Source organism: Lathyrus oleraceus, chromosome 1 (assembly GCF_024323335.1).
Source record: "Lathyrus oleraceus cultivar Zhongwan6 chromosome 1, CAAS_Psat_ZW6_1.0, whole genome shotgun sequence".
NCBI lineage: Eukaryota > Viridiplantae > Streptophyta > Magnoliopsida > Fabales > Fabaceae > Lathyrus > Lathyrus oleraceus.
Genome location: NC_066579.1, coordinates 460535630 through 460547802, shown reverse-complemented (window position 1 = coordinate 460547802; position 12173 = coordinate 460535630). Strand labels below are relative to the sequence as shown.

General features: G+C 37.1%; 1 protein-coding gene across 5 annotated transcripts; it reads left to right on the top strand.

Annotated features, from left to right (window-relative positions):
* Positions 1 to 5679: 5679 nt before the first annotated feature.
* Positions 5680 to 10890, top strand: LOC127085567 (DEAD-box ATP-dependent RNA helicase 42). Of its 5 annotated transcripts, none has more exons than XR_007789185.1 (5): positions 5680 to 5840; positions 6050 to 9613; positions 9982 to 10088; positions 10282 to 10365; positions 10521 to 10890. XR_007789185.1 is itself a non-coding variant. In XM_051026090.1 (3 exons), the coding sequence occupies exon 2, from the start codon at positions 6059 to 6061 to the stop codon at positions 9608 to 9610; it is 3552 nt and encodes a 1183-aa protein (XP_050882047.1). In that variant the 5' UTR covers positions 5680 to 5840; positions 6050 to 6058; the 3' UTR covers positions 9611 to 9613; positions 10521 to 10890. The 5 variants fall into 5 exon arrangements, 1 of the variants encoding a protein (XP_050882047.1); XR_007789191.1 differs by having other exon boundaries at positions 10282 to 10387; XR_007789184.1 differs by lacking the exon at positions 9982 to 10088.
* The last annotated feature ends 1283 nt before the right edge of the window (positions 10891 to 12173 follow it).

The following is a 12173-nucleotide window of genomic DNA, read 5'->3' as shown; positions in this document are numbered from 1 at the left end:
GGATCCAACTTAGAATGAAAAACATTGGGGATGTAAACATAACATAGACAACCAAAAACTTAAAGGGGAAGATCCGTAATAATACGGGATGTAGGAAAATTGTTTTGTAACACTTGTACAGGACTTCCATACTGTAACACCCGAGATGTCATTCGATTGATGAGGTGACAAGCAATTAATAAAGCATTTCCCCAAAGATACTTAAGTATATTCATAGAAAACATAATAGCTCTAGTAACTTTGAGGAGATGTTTATTTTTTCTTTCAGCAATACCGTTTTGTTGCGGAGTATCATGACAAATGGATTGATGAATTATCCCCTTTGTTACAAGGAATGTACTTAAATATTTGTTGAAACATTCAGTGCCATCGTCAGACCTTAGAATGCCAATCATGGTTTGAAATTGATTGTTAATCATGTTAAAAAAATCTTGAAATCTTTGTTCAACTTCTGATTTCTTTTCCATGAGATAAACCCAACACAGCCGTGTATGATCATAAATAAATGTCACAACCCATTTTTTTCCTGACATAGTTTTAATTTTTGAAGGACCCAAAACATCACTGTGAATTAAATAAAAAGGTTTGGAAGCAAAATAGGCTTTTGATTTAAAAGACACGCGATGATCTTTAGCTAAGTGACAAGTTTTATAATGAAATTGTGAGGAATTTATTTCTTTGGAAAAACCAGGAAATAAATGCTTAAGATATGAAAAAATAGGGGTGGCCTAATCTTTTATGCCATAACATAAATTGATCTGAAACAGGAGATGAGTTTGTATTGTTTGAACCAAAAAACATTGTATTGCCAAACTGAATTCCATCAAGGTAGTATAGTCCATTCATCTCTCTAGCAGTTCCAATCGTCTTCCCCGAGTTCTAGTCCTGAAAAACACAAGTAGATGGACGAAAAAGAACAGAACAATTAGTGTCCTTAGATAATTTATGAACAAATAGAAGATTACAAGTGAATTGAGGAACATGTAAAACAGATTGCAAAGTGATTTGCTCTGAAATTTTTATGTTGCCTTTGCCTGCAATACTTGAATAACTACCATCAACTATCCTAACTTTTTCAAAATCTGAACTAGGAAAATAAGAATTGAATAGATGAGAGCAATTAGTCATATGTTCAAATGCCCCTGAATCTATTATCCAAGGGTTAGAGTGGTTGTAGGCAGATAGTGCCAAAGAATCCTTACCTGTTTATGCCACAGTTCCAATAGGAATATTAAGAGATGAATCGAACTTTAGAAACTTAAGAAGGTTATACATTTGCTCATTTGTACATGGAGACGAATAAGCATCATTGGCCATAGGCATAAGACGGTCACCAAACTTGCCAACCTTGCCATAGTTTGGTCGTCCATGTAGTTTATAGCAAGTTTCTCGAGTGTGGTGATTGCGCCCACAGTAGTCACAAAATAAATGAGTCTTGTCTCCACCTTATTGATTAGGAAGTGGTTTACGATTTACATGGGGAATTGCCAAGGCAGATCCTTCAATTGGTGGAGGGACAACTGATGTATTTTTGTCAAGCATCACTTGTCGACGACTCTCTTCGCGACGTACTTCTGAAAAGACTTCACCAATTGGAGGGATAGGATTTCTGCCTATAATCCGGCCACGAACCTCATCAAAATTAGCATTTAGACCTGCAAGGAACTTGAAAACACAACTAACATCCACCATCTTCTTGTAATGTTTGTTATCGGCGGGTGATATCCACTCATACTCATTGAAAAGGTCTAAATCTTGCCAAATACGTTAGAGACAATTGAAGTATTTGGTGAGTGAACCTTCATCTTGTCGAATTTCTCCCAGTTTGAGAGTTAATTCGTAGATTTGGGATTGATTTTCCAAATCATAGTACATTTGGGAGACACCTTCCCAAAGTTCTTTTGCAGTATCTTTACAAAGATAATTTGCACATATCTCTTCATCCATGGAGTTAACTAACCATGTCATGACCATGGAGTTTTCAACATCCCATGTATCATAATCTGCATCTGCCTTGTCTGGTTGTTTTTTGTCGCCAATGATGTAGCCAATCTTTCCTCTCCCCCTGAGATACATACGAACGGATTACGACCATCGAAGATAATTAGCATCGTTCAGCCGAATTGTTGTGATCTGAACATGGTGGTTTTCATGGTACGTCCGGACTAATTTAGGTGTTTTAGGTTCAGTGAGGAATGTTTGGGTGAAAGCGAGGACTCAGTATCAGACATTGTGTGGGATGGAAAAAAAAGGACAAACAGAGCGGGAGCAAAAACAAAAAACCCTAAAGAATTCTTTTATTTTTTGCTCTGATACCATATAGAAATATGCTTTTCTATTTTGTATATTCTGTAACACAGTACATATGAGGTATTTATAGAATATGAGTTACACTAGGAAATATGAGTAATTATTCTCCCTATAAATGTTAATCCTAAATAAAGCAAGAATATAATAATACAGTTAATTACTAGTTAATTACTATTTAATTACAATTTAATTCATCCATAATGAGTTGTACGGCAGAATCTGTTTTGGTTTTGTGCTAATATTCAACAGAATTACTACTAAAACTTCAACAAAAAATTCAATTAACAAAATTCCATTATTACCAACGACAGTCCAAGAAGATTATTTTGTATCACAAGAATCAGAAACAACTTAATTTTTATCTACTATAATGCAATTAATTAGAATAACAAACCCTTAAGACTAAAAAATGAATTTTTTAATACCAAAATGAAAATCCTAAAATCAAAATATTCATATAAGAGAAAGATGAGCTCACATAGCAAGTGAAAGTCACATATAAGAGCAAATGCAATGACGGCAACGACGAATGAAATAGTTAAAGCAAAATATTATAAGGAGCGAGAATCACATATAAGAGAAAGAAGAACACTTACATGAAAAGAGACTAACGTGGAATTGTAGGATAACTTTTACAATTTTAATTGACTAAATGAATTATATTGATTAATATAATAATTATTTATATATATAATTAATATTAATAATGTGAATCAATCTAAACTAGATATGTTATATGGGTAATGATACCTAATTAAATTTGATGGATAGTCACCTTATTTTTAATTATTACAAACTCTATTTTTACATTCAATAAAAATATAATGAATTTTTTAAAAAATAACCATTATTTTCAAATTAAATACCAAAAAAGCCATATTTTTAAATTCTTTATCAAACTAACCACTTTTCAAATAAAAAAATTTAAAATAGCAGTAGTTAGAACAAATGACGCACGCATTGTATTTTTGCACTAATGCGCTAACCCTAATGGCGCATGAATGTAAATGTCGCCACTACATGTGGTGCATGCATGCATCCACTTGGTGCATGCGCCACCGGGTATGACGCATATGTTGTTTTTTAAAAGCATGCGCCGCTCAACATGACATCTCCTAGAATATAGAATCATGCAGGGATGTATGCATGCACCACATGCATAGACGACATATACATGCAAGTGTCACTAGGGTTGGCGCCTTAATGCTAAAATACAATGCACGCGCTATTTGTCATGTCTATTGTTCTTGTCGTGTAACTTTTTTTGTTTGAAAATAGTTAGTTGAGTAAATAGTTTGAAAAAATGGTTTGTTTAGTATTTAATTTGAAAATAGTGATTATTTTAAATAATAATAATAATAATAATAATAATAATAATAATAATAATAATAATAATAATAATAATGGTGTATGTAGATTGTATTAATTACAAATAACAATTAATATTGAAAATAGAGTGATGATCTTTTGGAAATTTTTACTCAACTAACCAACTTTTTCAAAAAAAATCTCAAAATTATCCACTTTTCAGATTAATTCCCAAACTACCCCACTTTGAAGAGGTGGCGCCAGATGAATTGGTGTCCGCTCTCTAAGTTAAAGAGGTGACGCCAATTGGATTGGCTAGTGCATTTGGTATTGTCAATCCAATTGACGCTCATGTGTAAAAAAAGGAGAGGAGGCGCCAATTGGTCTGACGCCTCTGTGTATTGCATAATTTTTTTTGAAAAACAATATATGTTTTAGATAAAAGTCAAAATCGGACCAATTGATATTAATATTAATATGTGTTTACATACGAATACCATAAAGACTAATGTCGTTGACCGGGATGACCTGACCGACCTTCGGTACCACATCCCCTAGCTACCCGAACGCGTGACCCTAACCCACGTTGATGATTCACCCTAGGTGTTTGAGGATTTGAGGGGCCAAGAACATCACCACCACCTACAATGAATCGCTACCACCATAACTGAGTTTGTGACCCATGCCTGAGTAGTTGGGATGTGTTTGAGTTATTGGAGGATGACCAGGACGATTAAAGGAAGACATTTGTGTGAATGATGTGCCGAGGAAAGGTTGAAATGATTGTTGTGGTGTTTGATAGCCATATGGTTGTTACATCATCTATTGTGTATGCTTCACTTGCCTGATCAAGATCCATTAAAGACCCACTTGTTCATGGTCTATTATGGAGGTTTATTTGGTCTGTTTAACATTCACTTCTTGGCCTTACATTTTCATCTTTTGCTTGTCTATGTTCATTGCTTCAAGCCCATTTCCAAGGCATCACAACTTCTACTTGATTCAATTCATCCCTAGCATTGCATCTCTTATGCTTAGTCCATGCCTAACCTATTTCATTTGGCCAATGTCATTCATGTCATTTGCATTGCCATTGTTGTTTGGTTCATGAATCTTTGATTATGACCTAGTTCATTGTACATCTTGGGCCTTGCTAGAGTTTTTATTTCATGTTTGACATTGTTCATCCAAGTTATGGTCATGTCCATTGATCCATGATTAGGTATTCATCAAGTTCACCACTTAGTATATTCCATGTTGATTCATGTTATCATGTTCATTCATTTCAATATCTTTCATATCCATACAATTTATTTCAATACATGTACAAAGACTACAAAATTGACCATTTATACATCAATTGACTTTTGGTCAACAGTTGATTTTTTGCGCTACAACCAGAACATTTAAAAACAACATTTCTAACTGATTACAACAATCAAACTGATATCATTTGGTCCAAACATCACTTACATAACATCGTTATCATTTTTTACTCGCACCCATCCACATAAGGCATCGAGTCTCTCAATACTTCTAATTTTTTTGCCTTTAGGTATGTTTCCGTCTAACCAACGAACCAACTCGAATCAACGTGGGTTAGGGCCACGCGTTCGGGTAGCTAGGGGATGTGGTACCGGATGTTGGTTAAGTCATCCCGGTCAACGACATTAGTCTTTATGGTATTCGTATGTAAACACATATTAATATTAATATCAATTGGTCAGATTTCGACTTTTATCTAAAACGTACATTGTTTTTCAAAAAAAAAAACGCAATACACATAGGCGTTAGACCAATTGGCGCCGTTTCTCATTTTTTACACATGGTCGTCAATTAGATTGACAACACCAGATGCACTAGGCAATCCAATTGGTGACACCTCTTTAACTAAAGAGAGCATGCGTCAATTCATTTGGCGTCACCTCTTCAAAATGGGGATAGTTTGAAAATTAATCTGAAAAATAAGTTATTTTAAATTATTTTTTTTAAAATGGATTAACTGAGTAAAAATTTCTATCTTTTGATTCCCTTGCAAAAATATATTTTCCCTTTTTAATAAAAGTTTTCGAATATATTTACTTTGCTTAACAATTTATTTGATTATTATCAAATTTGTCCTCTGCCCGAAAACCCTAGCACCTGCTTCAACGTAATTCTACCATCTCAGACTCAACACTTCCGCATCACTTCCAGTTTCGGAGTTCCGTTCAAATCGCGAGGTACATTTGTTCTTTGAATTGCACCGTTACGCAAACTAGTTTTCTTCAATTCCATTGCGCACACTCTATATGTATATTCATCGAATTTGTACCAATTTGCATCTTTAATGAACGAATTTTTCTTCTAGGGTTTAGAAATTATATGCTCTTTTTTTGTCTAATTAGAAATTTTATGTCCTACAAGTATAATATGTGAATTTGTTTTTTAGGTGAAAGTAATGGATGAGGGAAAACATAAATTGAGAAAAGAAGAAGGTGATTCTAAGAGGAGTCATCGTGATCGAGATCGCGATAGAACTGGTGAAAGAGGTAAGGAAAAGGATAGAAGTGATGGTAGACATAAGGATAATAGGGAGAAGAGGGATCGTGAATCTCGTAGACATGATAGAGAGAAAAGTACTGATTCTGATGATAAGCATGATAGAGAGAGGGAGAAGCGGAGAGATGTTAAAGAGAAGGATAGGGCACGGGTTCATGATGTCGATAGAGAAAAAGTGAGGGATAGAAAGAGGGAAAGGGATAGGGAAGAGAAAGAGAAGGAGAGAGTAAAGGAGAAAGAAAGAGATAGGGAAGAGAAAGAAAAGGAGAGAGTGAGGGATAGGGAAGAGAAGGAAAAGGAGAGAGTGAGGGAGAGGGAAGAGAAGGAAAAGGAGAGAGGGAGGGAGAGGGAAGAGAAGGAAAAGGAGAGAGGGAGGGAGAAAGAAAGAGAGAGGGAGAGAAAGGAGGATAAGGAGAGGATTAGAGAGAAAGAAAGGGTAAGGGAAAGGCGGGATCATGAGAGAGAGAAGGAAAAGGAAAAGGAAAGAGATAAAGGGAGGAGAGGACGAGAGAGGGAGAAGCATAGAGATGTTGATAGTGAAAACAGTGATGGTGAGTTGAGGGAGAGAAATCGGAAGCGGCATAAGAAAGAGGACGAGGATTATAAGGGGAGAGAGAAGGAAAAGAGTTCTAGCAAATCAAACAGGAAAATTGAGGGACTTGATGCAAGCCCTAGAAGAAAGAGTGACGGTGATGACTCGGATTCTAAAGACAGAGAGAAAAAACCTACCCGTGAGGAGGAGATGGAAGATGAGCAAAGGAGGTTGGACGATGAAATGGAAAAGCGGAGGAGAAGAGTTCAAGAGTGGCAAGAGTTAAGGAGGAAGAAGGAAGAAGCGGAAAGAGAAAAGCAAGGTGAAGCAAGTGCTGCTGAACTTGAGTCTGGAAAAGCATGGACACTTGAAGGGGAGGAATCTGATGATGAAGATGGAACAGGTAAACATACTGCTATGGATGTAGACGATGACGACAAACTTGCTGATAAGGAACCTATGGAGTCGATGGTGGTAGATGTTGACAATGTAACAGTTGCGCCTGATTTACAAAATGGAGATACTGGTGCTCCTTCAGACGAGGAAATAGACCCATTGGATGCTTTTATGAATTCTATGGTTCTTCCTGAGGTTGAGAAGCTGAACAATGCTGTTAACTCAACACCTTCTGATAAAACTTCTGACTTGAAACCCAAAGATAAAGGGGACGGACGTAGTAATGGCGGGCAGTCAAGGAAAGGTTCAAGTAAATCTATTGGCAGGATAATTCCTGGCGAAGAGTCCGACTCAGATTATGCTGATCCTGAAACTGACGGGGATCCAGTAGAAGAAGATGATGACGAGTTCATGAAAAGAGTGAAGAAAACGAAAGTTGAAAAACTTTCGATAGTTGACCACTCAAAGATTGACTATATACCATTCAAAAAGAATTTCTATATTGAAGTGAAGGAGGTCTCAAAAATGACTCTCGAAGAAGTTGCATTATACAGGAAGCAGTTAGAGTTGAAGATACATGGAAAGGATGTGCCCAAGCCTGTAAAGTCATGGAACCAGACTGGACTTACGAGCAAAATTTTGGATACAATAAAGAAGGCGAACTTTGAAAAGCCAATGCCTATTCAAGCTCAGGCGTTGCCTGTAATTATGAGTGGCCGAGATTGCATAGGCATTGCCAAAACCGGGTCAGGTAAAACACTTGCTTTTGTTCTGCCAATGTTGAGGCATATCAAGGATCAGCCACCAGTTCTTGCAGGAGATGGACCTATTGGGCTTATTATGGCCCCTACAAGAGAACTTGTTCAACAGATTCACAGTGATATAAAGAAGTTTACAAAGGTAATGGGTATCAGGTGTGTCCCAGTCTATGGAGGCTCTGGTGTCGCTCAACAAATCAGTGAGTTGAAACGTGGTACCGAGATAGTTGTTTGTACTCCAGGTAGGATGATTGACATACTATGCACCAGTAGTGGGAAAATAACTAACCTGCGTAGAGTCACCTATCTGGTAATGGATGAGGCAGATCGAATGTTTGACATGGGCTTTGAACCTCAAATCACAAGAATTGTTCAGAATATTCGGCCAGATCGTCAAACAGTTCTCTTCTCTGCCACTTTTCCCCGTCAGGTTGAAATTTTAGCTCGCAAGGTTTTGAATAAACCTGTTGAAATGCAAGTTGGTGGGAGGAGTGTTGTGAACAAAGATATTGCACAGTTAGTTGAAGTGAGGCCAGAAAATGAGAGGTTCCTACGACTCTTGGAACTACTTGGAGAATGGTACGAGAAGGGAAAGATTTTAATATTTGTCCACTCACAGGAGAAATGTGATGCATTGTTCAAGGATCTACTCAGGCACGGATATCCTTGTCTTTCTCTTCATGGAGCTAAGGATCAAACAGACCGTGAATCCACAATATCTGATTTTAAAAGCAATGTTTGCAATTTGTTGGTTGCGACAAGTATTGCTGCTAGGGGATTAGATGTCAAGGAGCTAGAATTGGTAATCAATTTTGATGTTCCAAACCACTATGAAGATTACGTACATCGTGTTGGGCGCACTGGTCGTGCTGGCCGGAAAGGTTGTGCCATCACATTTATTTCCGAAGAAGATGCGAGATATGCACCAGATCTGGTGAAAGCTTTGGAGCTGTCTGAGCAGATTGTTCCCGATGATCTGAAATCCCTTGCTGATGGCTTTATGGCGAAAGTGACTCAAGGACTGGAGCAAGCCCATGGGACTGGTTATGGAGGCAGTGGCTTTAAATTTAATGAAGAAGAAGATGAGGTAAGGAAAGCAGCAAAGAAAGCTCAAGCCAAAGAATATGGATTTGAAGAAGACAAGTCAGATTCTGAAGATGAAGATGACGGTATTAGGAAGGCAGGAGGTGATATCTCACAGCACCCTGCTCTTGCTCAGATTATTGCTGCGACAAAAGCAAATGCTCCCTCAATGCCTACTCCCATCTCCGCAACCCAACTGATTTCAAATGGAGGGCTGCCTGTTTCTTTGCCTTCTGTTCTTGGTCTCCAGACTGCAACAGTCTTGCCTGGAACAGGGCTACCCCTTGCTACAAACGACGGGGCAGCTCGAGCTGCACTAGCTGCTATAAACCTGCAGCACAACTTGGCAAAAATACAATCTGAAGCATTGCCAGAGCATTATGAGGCCGAACTGGAAATAAATGATTTCCCTCAGAATGCTCGCTGGAAAGTCACACACAAGGAAACTTTAGGCCCCATTTCGGAGTGGACTGGAGCTGCCATTACCACTAGGGGACAGTATTTCCCACCTGGCAAAGTTGCTGGACCTGGGGATCGCAAACTCTATTTGTTCATTGAGGGTCCTAGTGAGCAGTCAGTTAAGAGAGCCAAAGTAGAACTGAAGCGTGTTTTGGAAGACATCACTAATCAGGCTTTGCAACTACCTGGTGGAACTCAACCAGGCAAATACTCTGTTGTATAAAGGGTAAGATTCTGATATAGTTGAATTTAGTAATGCTTATTTTATTATAGTTTCTGTTCTAAGCTTTATGTTGAACACTTGTGAAGGGGAAAGTTGGCTGTACAGCCTATTATCTATTGATTTTGTAATTCTTTCTGTTCATCCCTGCCATAAAGGTGGAAATACTCCTTGGCTATGCCTTAATGGTTTGATTGATTCAGCGTTTTTCTATTTCTTCTTTGGGTGGATTCCTTTAGATTCAGAACTAGCATAAATAATATTTTCCGCATTTAAGTTCAGAATAAACATGATATTTGTATAGCAAAGTTCTTTAGTCTTTTTTTTTTTAATTGAGAAGTTCTGCAACCTAAGAGTAAATCTACTTTTGGTAGTCAACCTGAAGGCAAAATGAGACACTGTTAAACACTATTGTCTCGCACCCCACTCCGGGACTAGTTGCACATATGACTGCCTTTCATGCCCATTCATTCGCATACAGGTATGAGTATTATCATGGAAAGTCCACCAATTGTTTTCTTATTTTGGTATGCCCTTGCTAGTAATGTGAATTCTTAAATTATAATATTACTGCATACCATCTGATGCTGTTTTCTTTTTAATTAAATTTTAATTGCACAAATTTTCTACCCTCTTCATTGTTTCTTCCTTGTTCATCTTCCTCTGTGATGCAGTTAGGTATTTCAAGCCCATTCTCCTATATTCAAATATCGTTCCATCCTTGCGCTTGATTGTGGATGGCTATGGTGTTGATCATGGTGTGACTTTTTTTTCATCTAGGTCCTGCTTGATTTCAAGCTATCATCCTTGAATCACTGTTTTTTCCTGTGTTATTCCTTGCATTCAAGTTGCGAGGTTTTAGTGTTTGCTCTTATGTGTTTGTTTATCTTATTTTATGTGTGGCTTTTTTCAGGTTTTGGTTCGATGATTTTTTTGGCTGGAAAAGGGATACAAGATGTGATTGGGGAGATCACACGATTCAGTTTTTTTATGTAGTTTCCTTGCTTCACTGGTTTGGATTTCAGCACATGTTCCATAAAACATATCTTTATATCATATTTACCATTTTAATCGATATGATATCATGGCATCTAATTCATCAGTTTAGGCTCCATAAAGTAGTCATGGCACTTATAAAATCATTGCTTTGCACTTACCCTTGTTCTTGGTGAATTCAGCAATTCTATATTTTGTGTTGTAATTCCAAAGGATGTTGTAAAATTCTATTTGGTTTGCTGAAAGTATTTTCATGAATTACTGATGAAAAACCATCACCTTTATTACTTGAATGTCTGAATTATATATGCTTACTGGTCTCGTTTCGTGGCGTTAGTAAATGTTTGCACACACATACAAGTAGAATATAGTAATATATAATATCTTAGTTAGGAGTGTTTAAGAATTGGATTGGTTTGGGAAAAGGAAAGCCGTTTGATTTACTTTTATCCCATTTTAATCACGTAGTTCGATTTACTTTGTGCTGGATGGAAGGGTTCACCTTGTTTGAACATTGCAGATCGAAGGATGCTTTCTCTCCCCCTAGAACGAAGAACGAGACAACTGGTGCTTCTTGTGGCTCTTATTTGGGCATAATCATTCCAGACTAAAATATATTTACCTTTTTTTATAATTATTTTTATAATATCTGTTTATGATATTAGATTGGCAAATCATTTAGGACACGGGCTTTGTTATGTTTGCATTGTGAACTGGTTGCATGTAAATCTGTGCAGTTAATGAAGGAAAGCTAACAAGGATTCTGTATGAGAGGAAGTGGGCATGCTAGTGATAAGATTCCTCTTTTCAGAAAATAGACTATGATGTTCAATCCACAAATTGTTTATGGTGGTATTCTTGGTTTGGTGATTAGGTGAAAAGTGTATGTTTTCTCTCCTTTTGGGACTTAAGTATTCTATGCATGGCATAGGAATTTGTTTTACTTGCAATCTATATTGGGCTTAGAGTTAGACACAATTGTTCATTCTATGTTATCAGAGCAGAAATAACATAGTGGAAATTGTTAAAGAAAGAGGTTGATCCTGACATGCTTACAAGATTTCACTTTTTAATCTTTTTGCTCTATCTGTTTTGTCCACTTGTCCAGTGGTAATTGTTTGATGTCTTGGTACGTATTTCATCTTCGTGTCAGACATTAATTTTATACATTTCACTTGTGGTATCTGATTTCACCAGTTATTTTGTCTAAGCAAATTCTCACGATGACCAGCTTTAGTAACAGGAAAGTTATCAAGATCAGCATCCGGAGGATCGAGAGTTAGATGAAATATACTGTTACCTAGTGTAAGGAAGAAAATGATAGCTCAGGAGTGGAAGTTTGATGACACATTGGTGTTTTCTTTTTTGTATTTAATGTCTGTTCTTTCAACGTCCCTAGTCAGATTAACCTGGATTCTCTGCAGAATGGGATTTGTGATTGTCGGATCTATCGGTCAAAAACTAAGTTAACTGTTTTCTATAAAATCCAAAGTTAGAGCCTGAGATATGGACTGCCTGATTTTGATCATACTGTCATAAATTTCCTGACTCTGAATGTATGCTGTATGCA

Excerpts from the sequence above, each read along its gene's own strand:
- LOC127085567 (XM_051026090.1), top strand. The coding sequence starts at position 6,059 with ATGGATGAGGGAAAACATAAATTGAGAAAAGAAGAAGGTGATTCTAAG.